This window comes from Mustelus asterias, chromosome 22 (genome assembly GCF_964213995.1).
Source record: "Mustelus asterias chromosome 22, sMusAst1.hap1.1, whole genome shotgun sequence".
NCBI lineage: Eukaryota > Metazoa > Chordata > Chondrichthyes > Carcharhiniformes > Triakidae > Mustelus > Mustelus asterias.
The window spans coordinates 75,351,501-75,378,592 of NC_135822.1; the positions used below are offsets into that span (position 1 = coordinate 75,351,501).

Consider the following 27,092-nt stretch of genomic DNA (forward strand, 5'->3'; position numbering starts at 1 on the left):
ATGAGGAGAAGCTACTTCTCACAGAGAGTTGTGAATCTGTGGAACTCACTGCCCCAGAGTGCAGTGGATGCAGAATCAATCAATAGATTAAAGAAAGAGATAGATAAATATTGGATCAAAAGTGGGATGAAGGGCAGGGAAGTGGAGTTTGGATGAGATGGAGATCAGCCATGATCATATAAAATGGCAGAGTGGGCTCAAAGGGCTGAATTGCCTACTCTCGCTCCTAATGCCTATGTTCCTATCCTGAGAGCCACAGCTAAGCCCACACTATGGTTCGCTATTTTACTATACTTTGATTACAAATTATTGGAGCATGTCTTATAGTCTGTCTGGTGATGAGAAATTCAGAGTATACCAAGGGGTTTGAAAGAGGGGTTGATAGTGGTATAACTGTGACGTGTTTGAATGGGCCAATTAATGGCCAGAGGATGGGTTTGCCACCCAATTGAAGATAACTGGCAATCTCCAAAAGCCACAGGGCCTATTGGAGTGTCTGAAGTGGCAGTAGGGTGCCATGGCATGTACCTGAGGGAGAGGGTGCCAAAACTGAGGTGCCCTCTCTCAAACTTTTCAAAATGCAGATTGAAAAAAGACCTTTGCAGCGAGTGGCCCAAGCTCATGCTCTGGCATATTCACATGGCAACTGATGGGAATTTAAAATCAATAAATAAATCAGGAATATAAATCTGGATAGGCTTGGATTGTGTTCTCCAGAGCACAAAAGGGTAAGTGGAGACATGATTGAGGTGTAGAAGATTATGAGTGGTATGGACAGGGTGAATAGGGAACAGCTGTTCTCCTTGGCTGAGGGGTCAATCAAGGGGACTGAGTTTTAGGCTAAGGGACAGGTGATTCAGAGAGAATTTGAGAAAAAAACTTTGTGATAGTTATTGCTGGTGTTGCCTTTCCTGCACTAAATGACTCTATGGCCAGAATTTTACTGTCCCACCCTCCAGGGAATTGGAGCGGGTGAGGGGCAGACCATGGAAAGGTCCGTTGACCTCAGATGTAATTTTCTGGCTTCGGGGCGAGGGAGGAGGTGTTAGCAATTCTGGAAAGGGTAAAAATAGATAAGTCCCCTGGGCCAGATGGGATTTATCCTAGGATTCTCTGGGAGGCTATAGAGGAGATTGCAGAGCCTTTGGCTTTGATCTTTGGGTCGTCATTGTCTACTGGAACAGTGCTAGAAGACTGAAGGATAGCAAATGCTGTCCCCTTGTTCAAGAAGGGGAGTAGGGACAACCATGGTAATTATAGACCGGTGAGCCTTACTTCTGTTGTGGGCAAAGTATTGGAAAGGATTATAAGAGATAGGATTTATAATCACCGAGAAAGGAATAATTTGATTAGGGATAGTCAGCAGGGTAAGTCGTGCCTCACAAACCTTATTGAGTTCTTTGAGAAGGTGACCAAAGAGGTGGATGAGGGTAAAGCGGTTGATGTGGTGTATATGGATTTCAGCAAAGCGTTTGATAAGGTTCCCCATGGTAAGCTTTTGCAGAAAATACGGACACATGGGATTGAGGGTGATTTAGTGGTTCAGATCAGGAATTGGCTCGCTGGAAGAAAACAGAGGGTGGTGGTTGATGGGAAATATTCATCCTGGAGTTCAGTTACTAGTGGTGTACCGCAAGGATCTGTTTTGGGGCCACTGCTGTTTGTCATTTTTATTAATGACCTGGATGAGGGCACAGAAGGATGGGTTAGTAAATTTGCGGATGACACTAAAGTCGGAGTTGTAGACAGTGTGGAGGGAAGTGGCAGGTTACAGAGGGACATAGATAAGCTGCAGAGCTGGGCTAAGAGGTGGCAAATGGAGTTTAATGCGGAAAAGTGCGAAGTGATTCACTTTGGAAGGAGTAACAGGAATACAGAGTACTGGGCTAATGATAAGATACTTGGTAGTGTGGATGAACAGAGGGATCTGGGTGTCCATGTGCATAGATCCCTGAAGGTTGGCACCCAGGTTGATAGGGCTGTTAAGAAGGCGTACGGTGTGTTAGCTTTTATTGGGAGAGGGATTGAGTTTCGGAGCCAGGAGGTCATGCTGCAACTGTACAAAGCTCTGGTGCGGCCGCACTTGGAGTATTGCGTACAGTTCTGGTCGCCGCATTATAGGAAGGATGTGGAAGTGTTGGAAAGGGTTGGAAAGGATTTACCAGGATGTTGCCTGGTATGGTGGGAAAATCGTATGAGGAAAGACTGAGGGGCTTGAGGTTGTTTTCGTTAGAAGAAAGTTAAGAGGTGACTTAATAGAGGCTTACAAGATGATCAGAGGATTAGATAGGGTGGATAGTGAGAGCCTTTTTCCTCGGATGGTGTTGGCTAACACGAGGGGACATAGCTTTAAATTGAGGGGTGAGAGATATAGGACAGATGTTAGAGGTAGGTTCTTCACTCAGAGAGTAGTAAGGGCGTGGAATGCCCTGCCTGCAGCAGTAGTGGACTCGCCAACATTAAGAGCATTCAAATGGCTATTGGATAAACATATGGATGATATTGGAATAGTGTAGGTTAGATGGGCTTTAGATTGGTTTCACTGGTCGGCGCAACATCGAGGGCCGAAGGGCCTGCACTGCGCTGTAATGTTCTATGTTCTAATCCCGCCTTATGACTCTGAGGTCACATTACTGAAACTAGCTATTGCCTATATTTGTTAAAATGAAAACTAGTCATATCCATACCATCAATTGTTGTAAAAATCTATCCCTTTCACTAACGCTCATTTGGGAAGCAAATCTGCCGTCCATACCTGGCTTGGCTAGCAGGTGACTCTAGTCCACAACAAGAGTGGTTGACTCTTAAATAGGCGAGCAAGCCGCTTTCAGGGGCAATTATATCCCAGGAAATAATAAATAAAGCTCCCAAAAGACACAAACATTTACCAAGCGCGGTGATGATGGGAATTCTGTAGTAGTGGTTGTTCTCGAAGGATGGAATTTTAACATTTAGCGTCTCTTCTCCTAGAAGGCAAATATCAACTGTAATTCAACCATTTTGTGACAGATTTCAATTCAACAGTCTCAGCAGTCAGCGTTTAAGACTTTCCCTGCTAATATCACATGTATATGTACCAGTCTTACTCGCCAAGCAAGTCTTGAGCTTCAAGGCCCCCAATTGGGCTCAAAAGGGAATCAGAAGGCCACACTGTGTGAGGCACAGTCAGTCACCTATGAATGGGCCAATTAATGATCAGTGTGTAAAAGCTGGAGGGACCCCAGCCTGGAAGCAGCAGTAGGATGCCATTGATGTTACAGAGGGAGAGGAGGTCAAAACTGAGGTGCCCTCTCTCAAACTTTTTAACAGGCAACGAGGGCCTGTCCCGAAGCCTGTCATGAGGACTGGCTCCCCAGTCTATATCCAGGTATTTGTACTGTCCACCACCATCCCCAGCGCCTGTGAGGAACTGGAGGCCAATTGAAAGTTTCAGTCAGCCTTCAACAGTAAGATTTGATCGGCTTTTAAGTGTCTCAGTTGGGGAGTGTTGAATTGGCTGAAGACTGACATCTCTGGATCTCAGGACGAGCGCGAGATGGCTGATCCATTTACTGCTGATGATGGTTCAAAATGCTTCAACCTCCCCTTTTGCACTGATACGCTCGGTTCCCCCATCTTTGAGGATGGGAATATTTGTGGACAATTCCTTTCACAGTTTACCACTATTCACCATTGTATGTGGCATGACTACCAAACCTAGATCTGAACCATTGGTGCAGACGACCAAACACCCGTATGTGGAACAATGGACTTTCGTGGGATTGAGCCAGGGAATTGGCATGTTTACCAGTAGCACAAAATTCCACACTTCACCGTCCCGCCTCATCAAGGCTGAAAAATGGAGCCCTGCTTCTCTTCTATGAGCCCTGCGATGGGACCTGTGATCTACATCTGAAAGTCAAGACTTCAATGTAAAATCTTATCTGAAAGTGCATGGGCAATGCAGCACTCCCTCAGTACTGACCCTCTGACAGTGCAGCACTCCCTCAGTACTGACCCTCTGACAGTGCGGCACTCCCTCAGCACGGACCCTCTGACAGTGCAGCACTCCCTCAGTACTGACCCTCTGACAGTACAGCACTCCCTCAGTACTGACCCTCTGACAGTGCAGCACTCCCTCAGTACTGACCCTCTGACAGTGCAGCACCCCCTCAGTACTGACCCTCTGACAGTGCAGCACTCCCTCAGTACTGACCCTCTGACAGTGCAGCACTCCCTCAGTACTGACCCTCTGACAGTGCGGCACTCCCTCAGCACTGACCCTCTGACAGTGCGGCACTCCCTCAGCACTGACCCTCTGACAGTGCGACACTCCCTCAGTACCAACCCTCTGACAGTGCGGCACTCCCTCAGCACTGACCCTCTGACAGTGCGGCACTCCCTCAGCACTGACCCTCTGACAGTGCAGCAATCCCTCAGTTCTGACCCTCTGACAGTGCGGCACTCCCTCAGCACTGACCCTCTGACAATGCAGCAATCCCTCAGTTCTGACCCTCTGATAGTGCAGCAATCCCTCAGTTCTGACCCTCTGACAGTGCGGCACTCCCTCAGCACTGACCCTCTGACAATGCAGCAATCCCTCAGTTCTGACCCTCTGATAGTGCGGCACTCCCTCAGTACTGACCCTCTGACAGTGTGACACTCCCTCAGTACTGACACTGACAGTGCGGCACTTCCTCAATACTGACCCTCTGACAGTGCAGCACTCCCTCAGTACTGACCCTCTGACAGTGCAGCACTCCCTCAGCACTGACCCTCTGACTGTGCGGCACTCCCTCAGCACTGACCCTCTGACAGTGCGGCACTCCCTCAGCACTGACCCTCTGACAGTGCGACACTCCCTCAGTACTGACCCTCTGACAGTGCGGCACTCCCTCAGCACTGACCCTCTGACAGTGCGACACTCCCTCAGCACTGACCCTCTGACAGTGCGGCACTCCCTCAGCACTGACCCTCTGACAGTGCGGCACTCCCTCAGCACTGACCCTCTGATAGTGCAGCAATCCCTCAGTACTGACCCTCTTGACAGTGCGGCACTCCCTCAGTACTGACCCTCTGACAGTGCGACACTCCCTCAGTACTGACACTCTGACAGTGGGGCACTTCCTGAATACTGACCCTCTGACAGTGCAGCACTCCCTCAGTACTGACCCTCTGACAGTGCGGCACTCCCTCAGCACTGACCCTCTGACAGTGCGGCAGTCCCTCACTACTGACCCTCTGACAGTGCAGCACTCCCTCAGCACTGACCGTCTGACTGTGCGGCACTCCCTCAGTACTGACCCTCTGACAGTGCGGCACTCCCTCAGCACTGACCCTCTGACAGTGCAGCACTCCCTCAGCACTGACCCTCTGACAGTGCAGCACTCCCTCAGTACTGACCCTCTGGCAGTGTAGCACTCCCTCAGTACTGACCCTCTGACAGTGTAGCAGTCCCTGACTACTGACCCTCTGATGCAGTGCTGGCTCAGTGGTCCATTGGAAGTCTCAGCATTGATTTTATTCCGAAGGGAAACTTGGGAGTGAGACTAAACCCTTGAATTTTGAGTCAAATTGGAAATGCTGACCGAGATTAGCACAAGCTAACAGGCAGTTTGAACGTCTGATCTTGGTTTTGAAGGAGGAAATCAAAGCTCTTGAGAAACCCACAATTGCAGCCCACAGTTTAGTCTGTAAGCAGACATTAACACCAAAGGATTGCTTCCTAATTAACCAAGTTATCACTGCTTTCTTTCTGAGTTGGCACGCATCCAGTGGCTGTCAGTTGTAGTGCATGTTAATTCATGTTTTGGTGTCTGTTATTCCACTCTCCTCTGCTGGTTTGTACAAGAGAAACAGAGATAAGACAAGTCAGTAATTAAGACCAGAGAGCTTGATTTACAGAAAAGAATACCAACGTGCATTTCAATTAGAGCCCTCAGCTCCTGATCACGTAGCGGTGCTCACCTGAAGCTCTGTCGCAATAGATTCACCCTGACATTTTTATGTATTGTGGACGTAATTGTTAATGAGCTTTGTTTGCTTCTTTACTCAACCTCAGCCACCCTCCTTCCTCCCCTCTATCCTGCCCTGAGCCTCCCATCCAGAAGGGATATGGAACCATGAACTGATGACAAATTCGAAATCTCAGCTGCAGATCGGCCATGGTCTAACTCAGTCATTAGAGCTGTTTGGCTCATCAAATCCGTGTCTGCTCCGGTCAATCCCATTCCCTCGTTCTATCTCCATAGACCTGCATGTTTATTTAGAATCCCTCCAGTGTAGAAAGAGACCATTCAGCCCATCGAGCCTGCACCGACAATAATCCCACCCAAGCCCTATCCCTGTAACCCCCCCTGCTCATCCCCCCCGACATGAAGTGGCTATTTTAGCGTGGCCAATCAATCTAACCCACACATCTTTGGACTGTGGAAGGAAACCCTCGCAGACACGGGGAGAACGTGCAGACTCTGCACAGACAGTGCCTGGAGCTGGAGTGTCACTGACCAGCTCGCTCCTCCATTCATGGTAAGAGTCCAGGTCAGGGGGTAGAACATAGAAACATAGAAAAACTGCAGCACAAAACAGGCCCTTCGGCCCCACAAGTTGTGCCGAACATAAGCCTACCTTTTAGGCCTACCTATAACCCTCCATCCTATTAAGTCCCATGTACTCATGCAGGAGTCTCTTAAAAGACCCTATTGAGTTTGCCTCCACCACCACTGATGGCAGCCGATTCCACTCGCCCACCACCCTCTGTGTGAAAAACTTCCCCCTAACATTTCCCCTGTACCTACCCCCCAGCACCTTAAACCTGTGTCCTCTCGTAGCAGCCATTTCCACCCTGGGAAAAAGCCTCTGAGAGTCCACCCGATCTATGCCTCTCAACATCTTATATACCTCTATTAGGTCTCCTCTCATCCTGCGTCTCTCCAAGGAGAAAAGACCGAGCTCCCTCAGTCTATCCTCATAAGGCATGCCACTCAATCCAGGCAACATCCTTGTAAATCTCCTCTGCACCCTTTCAATCTCTCCACATCCTTCCTGTAATGAGGCGACCAGAACTGAGCACAGTACTCCAAGTGGGGTCTGACGAGGGTCTTATATAGCTGCATCATTATCCCCGGACTCCTAAACTCAATCCCTCGATTGATAAAGGCCAGCACACCATACGCCTTCTTAACCACCTCCTCCACCTGCGGGGCCGATTTTAGAGTCCTGTGGACCCGGACCCCAAGGTCCTTCTGATCCTCTACAGTACTAAGTGTCTTTCCCTTTATATTGTACTCCTTCATTCCATTTGACCTGCCAAAATGGACCACTACGCATTTATCTGGGTTGAAGTCCATCTGCCACTTCTCCGCCCAGTCTTGCATCCTATCTGTGTCCCTCTGTAACTTCTGACATCCCTCCAGACGATCCACAACCCCATCAACCTTCGTATCGTCGGCAAACGTACCAACACATCCCTCCACTTCCTCATCCAGGTCATTTATGAAAATGACAAACAGCAAGGGTCCCAGAACAGATCCCTGGGGCACATCACTGGTGACCGACCTCCATTTCGAAAAAGATCCATCGATACCCACTCTCTGCCTCCTTTGGGCAAGCCAGTTCTGGATCCACAGGGCAGCAGCAGCCCCTTGGATCCCATGCCCTCTCACTTTTTCTCGAAGCCTTGCATGGGGGACCATCACAATCTCCCATCCTCCAGCCTGAAAACAACTCGCTTCTCTTATCCAAGTTGACAGTGATACTCTTATTCCATGGGGTACTGGAAACATTCCAGGTTTCTCTCATCAGAAAGTGATTTCCCACAGCTAGAACACTCCTAGATAGTATGCAGTTCTGTCAATGACTAACTATCCTCCAGGCTTACTCCCCCTTCATCACACTGTTGTGCAATGCCAGTGCAGAGCTGTGCAGGGACCTGGTGACCAATCTTTCTGACGGAAAGCCCATGATTGGCCAGCTTTTCCACAATCAGCAACCAATTGAACAACATTTGGAGAGTTTGAACTCACCTGATTGTTCAGGGATGTCTCCTCCAATGCACAGACATTGAACCATTGATTTCCTCATCCACTTTCAAGCTGGGCTTGCCTCTGCCTCCACAATCCCTCTGCGTCACCCATCACAAATCCTAATACACACCACACCAGCCCTAAACTGAAAATGGGAAGTTTCAGGGCACCTTTGCAGAGGTTGAGTTCATGGATCCGGGGGTAAGAACGAAAGTTCAGGCCTATCTCTACAGCGTTCATCAAGCCCCAGACATCCTATTTCTCTTTCAAAATACCCTGCTGCACACAATCCCCCTGGTCCTTCTGTCCCCGAATACTCCCATTTGTCAAACGTCACACTTCTCCAGATTAAATTCTATCTGTCACTTGTCTGCCAATTATGCTAGTCTCATCCATGTCCTGTTCCAGTTGATTAGTGTCATACTCACTGTTTGCCACATCTTCAAGTTATGTTCCTAATACTGACTTGTTGAGAACATCACAATCTCCCATCCTCCAGCCTGAAAACAACTCGCTTCTCTTATCCAAGTTGACAGTGACACTCTTATTCCATGAGCCTCAATTTAGCTAACCAGCTATTTACACACTACTTGTCAAAGGCTTTCTTAAAATACACATAGAAAACATCCAATGCACTTCCTTCATCAACCTTCTCGATTATGTTATCACAAAATTCAATTACACAAGTCAAACACGTCTTTTACAAATTGCCGCTGATTGTTCTGAATGAATTCAAACCTCTTCAAATTCATCTCGATTTACTCCCGGATTATTTGTTTCTGAAACTTCCCCACCATTAATTTTCAACAAACTGGCCTGTAGATTCTCGGAATCTCCTTACTCTTGAATAACGGTGCCACATTTGCCACTCTCACCCTTTGGCACCTCCTCTGGGTCGAGGGAAAATTGGAACATTATTACAAGACAGTCGACAATTTTCGCCACCACTTTCTCTGGCAACCCTGTGATGCAAGCCTTAGTCCTCTCCCTGAGCAGTGCACTCTGTGGAGGGTGCTGCCTGCCTGAGCACTCACCTCTTAACCCCCCCCCCTTGGAGGTGAAGGTGCCAGGTTCACGCTTCTGTAGACCTGTGACAGCACGCCGGTGCGCGTGGAAAATTCTGTGCGAGCTCAAAATCTGGACAAAGTGCTCGCTAACGACATGCTAATGTATTAAAATAAGCTTTCTGCAGTCCCGTGGCGTGTTTCAGACCACTCCACCGGCGAGGTGCCAGGAAGATCGGAACTCGGAAACATGCCGGCGTGGACTGCACCCTCTGGATATTCAGCGCACACCGCTATTCCTGCAGACGGAGAGCGTGGGCTCCAAATTGGCCCCATCCTTTTCACATCCACCCTGTCAACTCCCCTCAGGACCTTACATCTTTCAAACAAGTCTCCTCTTACTTTTCTAAACACCAGCAGATACAAGCCAAGCCTGTCCAACCTTCCTCATAAGCCAACTTGCTCATTCCAGTTATTAGTTATTAGTCTCTGAGGCCAATATTGTGCACAGTACTCCAGATCAATGTCTTACAGAACTGAAGAATAACCTCCCTACTTTTATATTTCATTCCCCTCACAAGAAGCAATCACATATTCTTAGCTTTCCTAATTACTCACTGTAGCTACATATTAACATTTTGTGATTCATATACTAGGACACCCAGATCCCTCTGCATTTGAGGGCTCTGCAAACTCTCACCATTTAAATAAAACCCTTTTTATTCTTCCTGCCAAAATGCATAATTTCACATTTTCCCACATTATGCTTCATTTGACTGATCTTTGCCCACTCATTTAACCTATCCATATCTCTTTGCAGCCTCCTTATCTCCTCTTCACAACTCAGATTTTACTTGAAGTTTTCCTTGCTCTTCTCCCTGATAAACCCAAATCCTTTGATACAGTTTATTTATTTGGCGAATGCAGTCCGTAAGCCGAGCAGTTTCTTCCCTTCCTGCTGTGTTAAGTGTGGATAGGCCTTCACTGAGTCTGTGGATTGGATACTCTTCTATGATGTGGTGCAGAGTTTGCTTTCTCCCACAGGCACATAGGGGGCTGGCACTCATGCCCCATGTGTGGAGGTTGGCCAAGCAGGGGCCATGGTCGGTCGGTCCTGAACCTGCTGAGGATGGGCCACTCTTTCCTTGGCAGGTTGAAACCAGGCAGTTGTTGGGTTGCGTTTGAGACCAGGTACTTGCTTGTCGTATTCAAAGATTCCCATTCATTTGTCCAGGTGGAGTTTATACTGAAGTCCTGTGTGGGAGGGTTTTCAGATCGATGTTCTTGATGAGCAGATCTGGAAAAACCTTCCCATTCAGGACTTCAACATGATACAGTGATCACTGCTAACCATGTCTCCACCACAGGCATTGCTTCCCCAGCACCTGATCTGGAACATACTGGGAAAGGAAGTTCTCCTGAATGCATTTCAGAAATGTTTCAGTCTCCCATTAACACCATGCCAGCTGATATTTGGGTTATTAAATTGCCCGACTATCATCCCTTATCGTTTGTGCACCACACTGTGATTTCCTTGCCGATGTGTTCCTCTTTCTCTTTTCCACACTATTTGAAAGCTAATGGAACAACCCCAGTAGTGTGGTCATTCACTTTATGGGTACTCAGTTGAACTAAATGGATTCTGCCCTTGCCCATCAAGGAAATCTTTTTTCAGCATCACAATATTTTCCCTAATACGTACTGTCACCCCACCCATGTCTGCAGTCCAAAGATGTGTAGGTTAGGTGGATTGGCCATGGTAAATGCGCAGGGTTACGGGGATAGATGAGGGAAGTGGGTTGAGGTTGAGTGCTCTTTCAGAAGGTCAGTGCCCACTTGATGGGCTGAATGGCCTCCTTCTGCACTGTAGGGATTCTATGGATCTATGAATCTCACTTTCTTCCATCCCCATCTATTCTTGCATCCTGGAATCACCATTTTAGCCACATTTTTTGTCATTTTCACAGAACTGTTTGTGTTTGGAACTGAGTAGCCTTACCCAGCACAGACCTGTCTCTGTATTCCTCCTTCATATGCTGCTATCGAAAATGGGACTATTTCCAACACATACATTATTTACCAAATTCCTCTTTTCTCCTTCCAAATTGGTGCCCATTCCCCTGCCAATTTAATTTAAATCTTGTCCAAGCACCCTGATAAACTTACAAAATTCCTTTGTCTGTTGAACAAGGAACAAAATGTACCTGAAAAAACGATTGAGAAAATATTACTGGAGTCCATGGTTTCTTCAAAGACCATTGCTTTGATGTTGAGTGTGGCCAAGATACACTCCTTGTCCTCCAGGGTCTTCTCCTGTACGCTGGTCCGATTTGATGAGATGATGACAGCCATGTCACAGGAGCCGATGTTAACTGCTTTCAGGTCGGCGCGACATAATGGTGAGCCCTGCAGCAAGCACCAAGAGGTCATTCTGTATGATTCTTTGTCGTGACAGGAATCTCAGCAAATTCTCAAACATGAAAACACTGCCTCTGCTGAAGATGAATAGCCATCGAAACAGTGAGAGAGGGAGAGAAGGAACGGAGCCAGACTGAGGAGAAACAGTGAGAGAGGGAGAGAAGGAACGGAGCCAGACTGAGGAGAAACAGTGAGAGAGGGAGAGAAGGAACGGAGCCAGACTGAGGAGAAACAGTGAGAGAGGGAGAGAAGGAACGGAGCCAGACTGAGGAGAAACAGTGAGAGAGGGAGAGAAGGAAGACCCATGTTGATGCAGCAGCTTTCACTATTTGAGACATCCCAAAGTGCCTTTGGGCCAATCGGGTCCTTCTCATAGACTCACAGAAACAGGTTCAAACTCAGTTGAATTAGTTAGACAGGATCTCCCACCAACGAATCAGTGCTGACTACCCTTGATCAAGATGTGGAAATGCCAGCGTTGGACTGAGGTGGGTACAGTAAGTAGTCTCACAACACCAGGTTAAAGTCCAACAGGTTTATTTGGTAGCACGAGCTTTTGGAGCGCTGCCCCTTCATCAGGTGAGTGCAGGATTTGTTTCACAAACAGGGCATATACAGACACAAACTCAATTACAAGATAATGGTTGGAATGCGAGTCTTAACAGGTAATCCAGTCTTTACAGGTGCAGACAATGTGAGTGGATAGAGCGTTAAGCACAGGTTAAAGAGATGTGTATTGTCTCCAGACAGGACAGTTAGTGAGATTTTGCAAGCCCAGGCAAGTCGTGGGGGTTACAGATAGTGTGACATGAACCCAAGGTCCTGATTGAGGCCGTCCTCATGTGTGCGGAACTTGGCTATCAATTTCTGATAGCACACCACAACGCAGAATCGCCGAGCAGAAACTGATAGCCAAGTTCCGCACACATGAGGACTGCCTCAACCGGGATCTTGGGTTCATGTCACACTATCTGTAACCCCCACGACTTGCCTGGGCTTGCAAAATCTCACTAACTGTCCTGTCTGGAGACAATACACATCTCTTTAACCTGTGCTTAACCCTCTCTCCACTCACATTGTCTGTACCTGTAAAGACTTGATTACCTGTAAAGTCTCACATTCCAACCATTACCTTGCAATTGAGTCTCTATCTATGCCCTGTTTGTGAACCCAATCCTCCACTCACCTGATGAAGCAGTAGCGCTCCGAAAGCTCGTGCTACCGAATAAACCTGTTGGACTTTAACGTGGTGTTGTGAGACTACTTACTGTACCCCTGATCAATCCCTGCCTTTCCAAATGTTGATTAACCCTGACCCTCAGAATTTTTCAATAATTTCCAGAACACTGACATTAGACTAATTGGCCTGTAATTACCTGGCTTATCCCTGCTGCCCTTCTTGAATACAGGTTGCACATTAGCTATCCTCCAGTTCACCTGTGGCCAGTGAAGATTTAAATATCTCCGTCAGGGCTCCTGCAATCTTCTCCCTTGCCTCCCAGAGAGTCTTGGGATACATCTCATCAGGCCCTGGGGATTTTTGCACCTTTATGCCCGCTAAAACATTGAACAACCTCTCCTTATTAATCTCAACATGCTCTTGTACTTCATCGTCCCAGCGGAAATCTCCAGCTACAATATCTTTCTCCTTCGTGAATACAGATGAAAAGTATTAATTTAAGAACTCACCCATGTCCTCTGGCTCCATGCACAGATTGCCCCTTTGGTCTCCAATGGGCCCCACTCTTTACCTTAATACTTGGAAATGCCTTGAGGTTTTCCTTACTCTTATCGGCCAATTAGATTTCTTGGCACCTCTTTATCCTCCTAATTTCTTTTTTAAGCACCACCGACACTCTATACTCCTGAAAGGCCACCCCATTTTTCGTGCTCTATGCTTACCGCATGTACTTCCTTTTTCTTCTTTATCAAACCCTCGCGATCCCATTGACATCCAGGGTTCCCTGAGCTTGCCAGTTCGTTGAAGTGTAGTCACCTGTCATAATGTAGTAAACCTGGCAACATGTTTGCACAAAGATTTCTCAAATGGCAATGTGGTAATTAGCAGACCACTTGTACTCTTTCAGTGGTGGGATCAACATTGACAAGGATAGTGTGGAGAACACCCTGTTTTCTTTGAAGGTGCACACATTCTTTCAGTTCACACTCCCATTACAGTACTAAAGGAATGCTGCATTGTCAGAGGATCAATACTGAAAGAATGCTGCATTGTCGGACATTCAGCACTGAGATGTCCCAGACTATCAGATGGTCAATACTGAGGGAGTGCAGCACTGTCACAAGGTCAGTACTGAGGAAGTGCGGCACTGTCAGAGGATCAGTACTGAGGGAGTGCCGCACTGTCAGAGGGTCAGTACTGAGGGAATGCCGCACTGTCAGAGGATCAGTACTGAGGGAGTGCCGCACTGTCAGAGGGTCAGTACTGAGGGAGTGCCACACTGTCAGAGGGTCAGTACTGAGGGAGTGCCGCACTGTCAGAGGGTCAGTACTGAGGGAGTGCCGCACTGTCAGAGGGTCAGTACTGAGGGAGTGCCGCACTGTCAGAGGGTCAGGACTGAGGGAGCGCCGCACTGTCAGAGGGTCAGTACTGAGGGAGTGCCGCACGGTCAGAGGGTCAGTACTGGGGGAATGCTGCACTGTCAGAGGGTCAGTACTGAGGGAGTGCCGCACTGTCAGAGGATCAGTACTGAGGGAGTGCCGCACTGTCAGAGGGTCAGTACTGAGGGAGTGCTGCACTGTCAGAGGGTCAGTACTGAGGGAGTGCCGCACTGTCAGAGGGTCAGTACTGAGGGAGTGCTGCACTGTCAGAGGGTCAGTACTGAGGGAGTGCCGCACTGTCAGAGGGTCAGTACTGAGGGAGTGCTGCACTGTCAGAGGGTCAGTACTGAGGGAGTGCTGCACTGTCAGAGGGTCAGTACTGAGGGAGTGCCGCACTGTCAGAGGGTCAGTACTGAGGGAGTGCTGCACTGTCAGAGGGTCAGTACTGAGGGAGTGCCGCACTGTCAGAGGGTCAGTACTGAGGGGGTGCCGCACTGTCAAAGTTGTCATCTTTCGGATGAGATGTTAAATTGAGCAGCAGCCGGTGTCTCAGATTGATATGAAATTGGTCATGACACTGTTGGTTGGTCATTTATCACATTGCTGTTTGTAGAAGCGTGCTGTGCACTAATTGTCTGCTGCATTTCCCACTTTACAGCAGTAACCACACTCCACTCGTACTTCATTGGCTGTAAAATGCTTCGGGAAATCCTGAGGTTGTGAAAGATTCGATGGAATTGGGTGGCACAGTGGTTATCACTGCTGCCTCACAGCGTCAGAAACACTATCTGGACAGAGTACAATACCCAGCTTGGGTCACTGTCTGTGTGGAGTTTGCACATTCTCCCCGTGTCTGCGTGGGTTTCCTCCGGGTGCTCCAGTTTCCTCCCAAACCCCAAAGATGTTAGGTGGATTGGCCATGCTAAATTGCCCCTTAGTGTCAGGGGGACTAGCTAGGGTAAATACCTGGGGTTATGGGGATAGGGCCTCATCGGGTTAATGCCCCTAACCAGATGGTCTTTCAGACTGTGTGAGGAAACCGGAGCACCCGGAGGAAACCCACACAGACATGCGGAGAACGTGTAGACTCCACACAGACAGTGACCCAAGCTGGGAATCGAACCCAGGTCCCTGGCGCTGTGAGGCAGCAGTGCTAACCACTGTGCCACTGTGGAGTATCAATTTAATTCATGCGCTGAAGTCTGAGAATGGGGTCTTGGACCCGTTCTGACTTGGGGATGATGTTCTGGCCAACTGAGGGCTACATTTTATGCATCATCAATTCTCTCTGTGGCTACGAGGAACACTCACATTTATCATCCTGCCTTGGATTAATAATATCTCCTGCTCTGGTACCTACCGGCAGAATAAAGACATTTGGGAAATTGCTGATAGTCGACCATTCCTGTTCAATATACTTCAGGGAGCCCACAAACACAATGGACTTGAGTTCATCATAGGCAAAACTGCTGGCTCGCAGAGGCATGACAAAGTTACGCAGGCCTATCCCAGGGCAATGTGGTTCACTAAAGATGCAGACGATGACGTGTTTGGAGAGGCGCAGTCGAGATGCCAATGCACGGTTCTGAAAGATGAGAAATTTGCACGGCACGTTAATTTGATGCTGGGTAATTGCAATCAGGATCAAACCCAGCAGTGTCCATATTCAGAAACTGAGCCCTGTGCCTGCTCCATAAAAAAAAGCAGGACATACAGTCCTTTGTTCCCCATGATTGGACCAAGGCGATAATGCGATCTGGAGCATCAGTCTGCATTTTATTGAGGGCAGAGTGATGAGGACGAAATTAGCCACATTGAATTTGTCCTGCTTTTTATGGAGAGGACAAACATGGTCATTGTTCACATTGTGGATATCTGAATTGTATCTGTACTGGAGCGATTTGTCTGAATTGTTCCTGTACTGGAGCGATTTGTCTGAATTGTATCTGTACTGGAGCGATTTGTCTGAATTGTATCTGTACTGGAGCGATTTATCTGAATTGTATCTGTACTGGAGCGATTTGTCTGAATTGTATCTGTACTGGAGCGATTTGTCTGAATTGTATCTGTACTGGAGCGATTTGTCTGAATTGTTCCTGCACTGGAGCGATTTGTCTGAATTGTATCTGTACTGGAGCGATTTGTCTGAATTGTATCTGTACTGGAGCGATTTGTCTGAATTGTTCCTGTACTGGAGCGATTTGTCTGAATTGTATCTGTACTGGAGCGATTTGTCTGAATTGTTCCTGTACTGGAGCGATTTGTCTGAATTGTATCTGTACTGGAGCGATTTATCTGAATTGTATCTGTACTGGAGCGATTTGTCTGAATTGTATCTGTACTGGAGCGATTTGTCTGAATTGTATCTGTACTGGAGCGATTTGTCTGAATTGTATCTGTACTGGAGCGATTTGTCTGAATTGTATCTGTACTGGAGCGATTTGTCTGAATTGTACCCGAACTGGAGCGATTTGTCTGAATTGTACCCGAACTGGAGCGATTTGTCTGAATTGTACCCGAACTGGAGCGATTTGTCTGAATTGTATCTGTGCTGGAGCGGTTTGCCTGAATTGTATCTGTACTGGAGCGATTTGTCTGAATTGTATCTGTACTGGAGCGATTTGTCTGAATTGTATCTGTACAGGAGCGATTTGTCTGAATTGTACCTGTACTGGAGCGATTTGTCTGAATTGTATCTGTACTGGAGCGATTTATCTGAATTGTATCTGTACTGGAGCGATTTGTCTGAATTGTATCTGTACTGGAGCGATTTGTCTGAATTGTATCTGTACTGGAGCGATTTGTCTGAATTGTTCCTGCACTGGAGCGATTTGTCTGAATTGTATCTGTACTGGAGCAATTTGTCTGAATTGTTCCTGTACTGGAGCGATTTGTCTGAATTGTATCTGTACTGGAGCGATTTGTCTGAATTGTTCCTGTACTGGAGCGATTTGTCTGAATTATATCTGTACTGGAGCGATTTGTCTGAATTGTATCTGGACTGGAGCGATTTGTCTGAATTGTATCTGTACTGGAGCGATTTGTCTGAATTGTATCTGTACTGGAGCGATTTGTCTGAATTGTATCTGTACTGGAGCGATTTGTCTGAATTGTATCTGTACTGGAGCGATTTGTCTGAAATGTACCCGAACTGGAGCGATTTGTCTGAATTGTACCCGAACTGGAGCGATTTGTCTGAATTGTACCCGAACTGGAGCGATTTGTCTGAATTGTACCCGAACTGGAGCGATTTGTCTGAATTGTACCCGAACTGGAGCGATTTGTTTGAATTGTATCTGTACTGGAGCGGTTTGCCTGAATTGTATCTGTACTGGAGCGATTTGTCTGAATTGTATCTGTACTGGAGCGATTTGTCTGAATTGTATCTGTACTGGAGCGATTTGTCTGAATTGTATCTGTACTGGAGCGATTTGTCTGAATTGTACCTGTACTGGAGCGATTTGTCTGAATTGTATCTGTACTGGAGCGATTTGTCTGAATTGTATCTGTACTGGAGCGATTTGTCTAAATTGTATCTGTACTGGAGCGATTTGTCTCAATTGTTCCTGTACTGGAGCGATTTGTCTGAATTGTTCCTGTACTGGAGCGATTTGTCTGAATTGTATCTGTACTGGAGCGATTTGTCTGAATTGTATCTGTACTGGAGTGATTTGTCTGAATTGTACCCGAACTGGAGCGATTTGTCTGAATTGTACCTGTACTGGAGCGATTTGTCTGAATTGTACCCGCACTGGAGCGATTTGTCTGAATTGTACCCGAACTGGAGGGATTTGTCTGAATTGTATCTGTACTGGAGCGATTTGTCTGAATTGTCCCCGAACTGGAGCGATTTGTCTGAATTGTACCCGAACTGGAGCGATTTGTCTGAATTGTATCTGTACTGGAGCGATTTGTCTGAATTGTACCAGTACTGGAGCGATTTGTCTGAATTGTATCTGTACTGGAGCGATTTGTCTGAATTGTACCCGAACTGGAGCGATTTGTCTGAATTGTATCTGTACTGGAGCGATTTGTCTGAATTGTATCTGTACTGGAGCGATTTGTCTGAATTGTATCTGTACTGGAGCGATTTGTCTGAATTGTACCCGAACTGGAGCGATTTGTCTGAATTGTATCTGTACTTGAGCGATTTGTCTGAATTGTACCTGTACTGGAGCGATTTGTCTGAATTGTTCCTGTACTGGAGCGATTTGTCTGAATTGTATCTGTACTGGAGCGATTTGTCTAAATTGTATCTGTACTGGAGCGATTTGTCTGAATTGTATCTGTACTGGAGCGATTTGTCTGAATTGTATCTGTACTGGAGCGATTTGTCTGAATTGTATCTGTACTGGAGCGATTTGTCTGAATTGTACCTGAACTGGAATGATTTGTCTGAATTGTATCTGTACTGGAGCGATTTGTCTAAATTGTATCTGTACTGGAGCGATTTGTCTGAATTGTATCTGTACTGGAGCGATTTGTCTGAATTGTACCTGTACTGGAGCGATTTGTCTGAATTGTTCCTGCACTGGAGCGATTTGTCTGAATTGTACCTGTACTGGAGCGATTTGTCTGAATTGTTCCTGCACTGGAGCGATTTGTCTGAATTGTACCTGTACTGGAGCGATTTGTCTGAATTGTACCTGTACTGGAGCGATTTGTCTGAATTGTTCCTGTACTGGAGCGATTTATCTGAATTGTATCTGTACTGGAGCGATTTGTCTGAATTGTATCTGTACTGGAGCGATTTGACTGAATTGTACCTGTACTGGAGCGATTTGTCTGAATTGTACCTGTACTGGAGCGATTTGTCTGACTTGTTCCTGTACTGGAGTGATTTGTCAGAATTGTACCCGCACTGGAGCGATTTGTCTGAATTGTATCTGTACTGGAGTGATTTGTCTGAATTGTACCCGAACTGGAGCGATTTGTCTGAATTGTTCCTGTACTGGAGCGATTTGTCTGAATTGTACCCGCACTGGAGCGATTTGTCTGAATTGTACCCGAACTGGAGCGATTTGTCTGAATTGTACCCGCACTGGAGCGATTTGTCTGAATTGTACCCGAACTGGAGCGATTTGTCTGAATAGTATCTGTACTGGAGTGATTTGTCTGAATTGTACCCGAACTGGAGCGATTTGTCTGAATTGTATCTGTACTGGAGCGATTTGTCTGAATTGTATCTGTACTGGAGTGATTTGTCTGAATTGTACCCGAACTGGAGCGATTTGTCTGAATTGTACCCGAACTGGAGCGATTTGTCTGAATTGTATCTGTACTGGAGCGATTTGTCTGAATTGTGCCCGAACTGGAGCGATTTGTCTGAATTGTACCCGAACTGGAGCGATTTGTCTGAATTGTATCTGTACTGGAGCGATTTGTCTGAATTGTACCAGGACTGGAGCGATTTGTCTGAATTGTATCTGTACTGGAGCGATTTGTCTGAATTGTACCCGAACTGGAGCGATTTGTCTGAATTGTATCTGTACTGGAGCGATTTGTCTGAATTGTATCTGTACTGGAGCGATTTGTCTGAATTGTATCTGTACTGGAGCGATTTGTCTGAATTGTACCCGAACTGGAGCGATTTGTCTGAATTGTACCCGCACTGGAGCGATTTGTCTGAATTGTACCCGAACTGGAGCGATTTGTCTGAATTGTACCTGTACTGGAACGATTTGTCTGAATTGTTCCTGTACTGGAGCGATTTGTCTGAATTGTTCCTGTACTGGAGCGATTTGTCTGAATTGTATCTGTACTGGAGCGATTTGTCTGAATTGTTCCTGTACTGCAGCGATTTGTCTGAATTGTACCCGCACTGGAGCGATTTGTCTGAATTGTATCTGTACTGGAGCGATTTGTCTGAATTGTATCTGTACTGGAGCGATTTGTCTGAATTGTTCCTGTACTGGAGCGATTTGTCTGAATTATACCCACACTGGAGCGATTTGTCTGAATTGTACCCGAACTGGAGGGATTTGTCTAAATTGCATCTGTACTGGAGCGATTTGTCTGAATTGTATCTGTACTGGAGCGATTTGTCTGAATTGTATCTGTACTGGAGCGATTTGTCTGAATTGTTCCTGCACTGGAGCGATTTGTCTGAATTGTACCTGTACTGGAGCCATTTGTCTGAATTGTATCTGTACTGGAGCGATTTGTCTGAATTGTTCCTGTACTGGAGCGATTTGTCTGAATTGTATCTGTACTGGAGCGATTTATCTGAATTGTATCTGTACTGGAGCGATTTGTCTGAATTGTTTCTGTACTGGAGCGATTTGTCTGAATTGTATCTGTACTGGAGCGATTTGTCTGAATTGTTCCTGCACTGGAGCGATTTGTCTGAATTGTATCTGTACTGGAGCGATTTGTCTGAATTGTTCCTGTACTGGAGCGATTTGTCTGAATTATATCTGTACTGGAGCGATTTGTCTGAATTGTATCTGTACTGGAGCGATTTGTCTGAATTGTATCTGTACTGGAGCGATTTGTCTGAATTGTATCTGTACTGGAGCGATTTGTCTGAATTGTATCTGTACTGGAGCGATTTGTCTGAAATGTACCCGAACTGGAGCGATTTGTCTGAATTGTACCCGAACTGGAGCGATTTGTCTGAATTGTACCCGAACTGGAGCGAGTTGTCTGAATTGTACCCGAACTGGAGCGATTTGTCTGAATTGTACCCGAACTGGAGCGATTTGTCTGAATTGTATCTGTACTGGAGCGGTTTGCCTGAATTGTATCTGTACTGGAGCGATTTGTCTGAATTGTATCTGTACTGGAGCGATTTGTCTGAATTGTATCTGTACTGGAGCGATTTGTCTGAATTGTATCTGTACTGGAGCGATTTGTCTGAATTGTACCTGTACTGGAGCGATTTGTCTGAATTGTATCTGTACTGGAGCGATTTGTCTGAATTGTATCTGTACTGGAGCGATTTGTCTCAATTGTATCTGTACTGGAGCGATTTGTCTCAATTGTTCCTGTACTGGAGCGATTTATCTGAATTGTTCCTGTACTGGAGCGATTTGTCTGAATTGTATCTGTACTGGAGCGATTTGTCTGAATTGTATCTGTACTGGAGCGATTTGTCTGAATTGTACCCGAACTGGAGCGATTTGTCTGAATTGTACCTGTACTGGAGCGATTTGTCTGAATTGTACCCGCACTGGAGCGATTTGTCTGAATTGTACCCAAACTGGAGGGATTTGTCTGAATTGTATCTGTACTGGAGCGATTTGTCTGAATTGTACCCGAACTGGAGCGATTTGTCTGAATTGTACCCGAACTGGAGCGATTTGTCTGAATTGTATCTGTACTGGAGCGATTTGTCTGAATTGTACCAGTACTGGAGCGATTTGTCTGAATTGTATCTGTACTGGAGCGATTTGTCTGAATTGTACCCGAACTGGAGCGATTTGTCTGAATTGTATCTGTACTGGAGCGATTTGTCTGAATTGTATCTGTACTGGAGCGATTTGTCTGAATTGTATCTGTACTGGAGCGATTTGTCTGAATTGTACCCGAACTGGAGCGATTTGTCTGAATTGTATCTGTACCGGAGCGATTTGTCTGAATTGTACCTGTACTGGAGCGATTTGTCTGAATTGTTCCTGTACGGGAGCGATTTGTCTGAATTGTATCTGTACTGGAGCGATTTGTCTAAATTGTATCTGTACTGGAGCGATTTGTCTGAATTGTATCTGTACTGGAGCGATTTGTCTGAATTGTATCTGTACTGGAGCGATTTGTCTGAATTGTATCTGTACTGGAGCGATTTGTCTGAATTGTACCTGAACTGGAATGATTTGTCTGAATTGTATCTGTACTGGAGCGATTTGTCTAAATTGTATCTGTTCTGGAGCGATTTGTCTGAATTGTACCTGTACTGGAGCGATTTGTCTGAATTGTTCCTGCACTGGAGCGATTTGTCTGAATTGTACCTGTACTGGAGCGATTTGTCTGAATTGTTCCTGCACTGGAGCGATTTGTCTGAATTGTACCTGTACTGGAGCGATTTGTCTGAATTGTACCTGTACTGGAGCGATTTGTCTGAATTGTTCCTGTACTGGAGCGATTTATCTGAATTGTATCTGTACTGGAGCGATTTGTCTGAATTGTATCTGTACTGGAGCGATTTGTCTGAATTGTACCTGTACTGGAGCGATTTGTCTGACTTGTTCCTGTACTGGAGCGATTTGTCAGAATTGTACCCGCACTGGAGCGATTTGTCTGAATTGTATCTGTACTGGAGTGATTTGTCTGAATTGTACCCGAACTGGAGCGATTTGTCTGAATTGTTCCTGTACTGGAGCGATTTGTCTGAATTGTACCCGCACTGGAGCGATTTGTCTGAATTGTACCCGAACTGGAGCGATTTGTCTGAATTGTACCCGCACTGGAGCGATTTGTCTGAATTGTACCCGAACTGGAGCGATTTGTCTGAATAGTATCTGTACTGGAGTGATTTGTCTGAATTGTACCCGAACTGGAGCGATTTGTCTGAATTGTATCTGTACTGGAGCGATTTGTCTGAATTGTATCTGTACTGGAGTGATTTGTCTGAATTGTACCCGAACTGGAGCGATTTGTCTGAATTGTACCCGCACTGGAGCGATTTGTCTGAATTGTACCTGTACTGGAGCAATTTGTCTGAATTGTACCCGCACTGGAGCGATTTGTCTGAATTGTACCCGAACTGGAGCGATTTGTCTGAATTGTATCTGTACTGGAGCGATTTGTCTGAATTGTACCCGAACTGGAGCGATTTGTCTGAATTGTACCCGAACTGGAGCGATTTGTCTGAATTGTATCTGTACTGGAGCGATTTGTCTGAATTGTACCAGTACTGGAGCAATTTGTCTGAATTGTATCTGTACTGGAGCGATTTGTCTGAATTGTACCCGAACTGGAGCGATTTGTCTGAATTGTATCTGTACTGGAGCGATTTGTCTGAATTGTATCTGTACTGGAGCGATTTGTCTGAATTGTATCTGTACTGGAGCGATTTGTCTGAATTGTACCCGAACTGGAGCGATTTGTCTGAATTGTACCCGCACTGGAGCGATTTGTCTGAATTGTACCCGAACTGGAGCGATTTGTCTGAATTGTACCTGTACTGGAACGATTTGTCTGAATTGTTCCTGTACTGGAGCGATTTGTCTGAATTGTTCCTGTACTGGAGCGATTTGTCTGAATTGTATCTGTACTGGAGCGATTTGTCTGAATTGTATCTGTACTGGAGCGATTTGTCTGAATTGTTCCTGTACTGCAGCGATTTGTCTGAATTGTACCCGCACTGGAGCGATATGTCTGAATTGTATCTGTACTGGAGTGATTTGTCTGAATTGTATCTGTACTGGAGCGATTTGTCTGAATTGTTCCTGTACTGGAGCGATTTGTCTGAATTATACCCGCACTGGAGCGATTTGTCTGAATTGTACCCGAACTGGAGCGATTTGTCTAAATTGCATCTGTACTGGAGCGATTTGTCTGAATTGTATCTGTACTGGAGCGATTTGTCTGAATTGTACCTGTACTGGAGCGATTTGTCTGAATTGTTCCTGCACTGGAGCGATTTGTCTGAATTGTACCTGTACTGGAGCGATTTGTCTGAATTGTTCCTGCACTGGAGCGATTTGTCTGAATTGTACCTGTACTGGAGCGATTTGTCTGAATTGTACCTGTACTGCAGCGATTTGTCTGAATTGTTCCTGTACTGGAGCGATTTGTCTGAATTGTACCCGAACTGGAGCGATTTGTCTGAATTGTACCCGAACTGGAGCGATTTGTCTGAATTGTACCTGTACTGCAGCGATTTGTCTGAATTGTTCCTGTACTGGAGCGATTTATCTGAATTGTATCTGTACTGGAGCGATTTGTCTGAATTGTATCTGTACTGGAGCGATTTGTCTGAATTGTACCTGTACTGGAGCGATTTGTCTGACTTGTTCCTGTACTGGAGCGATTTGTCAGAATTGTACCCGCACTGGAGCGATTTGTCTGAATTGTATCTGTACTGGAGTGATTTGTCTGAATTGTACCCGAACTGGAGCGATTTGTCTGAATTGTTCCTGTACTGGAGCGATTTGTCTGAATTGTACCCGCACTGGAGCGATTTGTCTGAATTGTACCCGAACTGGAGCGATTTGTCTGAATTGTACCCGCACTGGAGCGATTTGTCTGAATTGTACCCGAACTGGAGCGATTTGTCTGAATAGTATCTGTACTGGAGTGATTTGTCTGAATTGTACCCGAACTGGAGCGATTTGTCTGAATTGTATCTGTACTGGAGCGATTTGTCTGAATTGTATCTGTACTGGAGTGATTTGTCTGAATTGTACCCGAACTGGAGCGATTTGTCTGAATTGTACCCGCACTGGAGCGATTTGTCTGAATTGTACCTGTACTGGAGCAATTTGTCTGAATTGTACCCGCACTGGAGCGATTTGTCTGAATTGTACCCGAACTGGAGCGATTTGTCTGAATTGTATCTGTACTGGAGCGATTTGTCTGAATTGTACCCGAACTGGAGCGATTTGTCTGAATTGTACCCGAACTGGAGCGATTTGTCTGAATTGTATCTGTACTGGAGCGATTTGTCTGAATTGTACCAGTACTGGAGCAATTTGTCTGAATTGTATCTGTACTGGAGCGATTTGTCTGAATTGTACCCGAACTGGAGCGATTTGTCTGAATTGTATCTGTACTGGAGCGATTTGTCTGAATTGTATCTGTACTGGAGCGATTTGTCTGAATTGTATCTGTACTGGAGCGATTTGTCTGAATTGTACCCGAACTGGAGCGATTTGTCTGAATTGTACCCGCACTGGAGCGATTTGTCTGAATTGTACCCGAACTGGAGCGATTTGTCTGAATTGTACCTGTACTGGAACGATTTGTCTGAATTGTTCCTGTACTGGAGCGATTTGTCTGAATTGTTCCTGTACTGGAGCGATTTGTCTGAATTGTATCTGTACTGGAGCGATTTGTCTGAATTGTATCTGTACTGGAGCGATTTGTCTGAATTGTTCCTGTACTGCAGCGATTTGTCTGAATTGTACCCGCACTGGAGCGATATGTCTGAATTGTATCTGTACTGGAGTGATTTGTCTGAATTGTATCTGTACTGGAGCGATTTGTCTGAATTGTTCCTGTACTGGAGCGATTTGTCTGAATTATACCCGCACTGGAGCGATTTGTCTGAATTGTACCCGAACTGGAGCGATTTGTCTAAATTGCATCTGTACTGGAGCGATTTGTCTGAATTGTATCTGTACTGGAGCGATTTGTCTGAATTGTACCTGTACTGGAGCGATTTGTCTGAATTGTTCCTGCACTGGAGCGATTTGTCTGAATTGTACCTGTACTGGAGCGATTTGTCTGAATTGTTCCTGCACTGGAGCGATTTGTCTGAATTGTACCTGTACTGGAGCGATTTGTCTGAATTGTACCTGTACTGCAGCGATTTGTCTGAATTGTTCCTGTACTGGAGCGATTTGTCTGAATTGTACCCGAACTGGAGCGATTTGTCTGAATTGTACCCGAACTGGAGCGATTTGTCTGAATTGTATCTGTACTGGAGCGATTTGTCTGAATTGTACCAGTACTGGAGCGATTTGTCTGAATTGTATCTGTACTGGAGCGATTTGTCTGAATTGTACCCGAACTGGAGCGATTTGTCCGAATTGTATCTGTACTGGAGCGATTTGTCTGAATTGTATCTGTACTGGAGCGATTTGTCTGAATTGTATCTGTACTGGAGCGATTTGTCTGAATTGTACCCGAACTGGAGCGATTTGTCTGAATTGTATCTGTACCGGAGCGATTTGTCTGAATTGTACCTGTACTGGAGCGATTTGTCTGAATTGTTCCTGTACTGGAGCGATTTGTCTGAATTGTATCTGTACTGGAGCGATTTGTCTAAATTGTATCTGTACTGGAGCGATTTGTCTGAATTGTATCTGTACTGGAGCGATTTGTCTGAATTGTATCTGTACTGGAGCGATTTGTCTGAATTGTACCCGAACTGGAATGATTTGTCTGAATTGTATCTGTACTGGAGCGATTTGTCTAAATTGTATCTGTACTGGAGCGATTTGTCTGACTTGTATCTGTACTGGAGCGATTTGTCTGAATTGTACCTGTACTGGAGCGATTTGTCTGAATTGTTCCTGCACTGGAGCGATTTGTCTGAATTGTACCTGTACTGGAGCGATTTGTCTGAATTGTTCCTGCACTGGAGCGATTTGTCTGAATTGTACCTGTACTGGAGCGATTTGTCTGAATTGTACCTGTACTGGAGCGATTTGTCTGAATTGTACCCGAACTGGAGCGATTTGTCTGAATTGTATCTGTACTGGAGCGATTTGTCTGAATTGTATCTGTACTGGAGGGATTTGTCTGAATTGTACCTGTACTGGAGCGATTTGTCTGACTTGTTCCTGTACTGGAGCGATTTCTCAGAATTGTACCCGCACTGGAGCGATTTGTCTGAATTGTATCTGTATGGAGTGATTTGTCTGAATTGTACCCGAACTGGAGCGATTTGTCTGAATTGTTCCTGTACTGGAGCGATTTGTCTGAATTGTACCCGCACTGGAGCGATTTGTCTGAATTGTACCCGAACTGGAGCGATTTGTCTGAATTGTACCCGCACTGGAGCGATTTGTCTGAATTGTTCCCGAACTGGAGCGATTTGTCTGAATAGTATCTGTACTGGAGTGATTTGTCTGAATTGTACCCGAACTGGAGCGATTTGTCTGAATTGTACCCGAACTGGAGCGATTTGTCTGAATTGTATCTGTACTGGAGCGATTTGTCTGAATTGTACCAGTACTGGAGCGATTTGTCTGAATTGTATCTGTACTGGAGGGATTTGTCTGAATTGTACCCGAACTGGAGCGATTTGTCTGAATTGTATCTGTACTGGAGCGATTTGTCTGAATTGTATCTGTACTGGAGCGATTTGTCTGAATTGTATCTGTACTGGAGCGATTTGTCTGAATTGTACCCGAACTGGAGCGATTTGTCTGAATTGTATCTGTACCGGAGCGATTTGTCTGAATTGTACCTGTACTGGAGCGATTTGTCTGAATTGTTCCTG

The 27,092-nt window shown here is 45.9% G+C and overlaps 1 protein-coding gene across 1 annotated transcript in view; it reads right to left on the reverse strand.

Moving 5' to 3' along the window:
- The window catches only part of LOC144509731 (calcium-activated potassium channel subunit alpha-1-like), a 156,329-nt gene that overhangs the window by 14,438 nt on the left and 114,799 nt on the right, over positions 1–27,092 (reverse strand). Inside the window, exons 23-25 of the mRNA XM_078238510.1 lie at positions 15,345–15,569; positions 11,212–11,413; positions 2,889–2,966 (exon numbers count right to left, since the gene is read on the reverse strand). Of these exons, the coding sequence (XP_078094636.1) occupies positions 2,889–2,966; positions 11,212–11,413; positions 15,345–15,569 (505 nt within the window). The remainder of the gene's footprint in view (positions 1–2,888; positions 2,967–11,211; positions 11,414–15,344; positions 15,570–27,092) is intronic.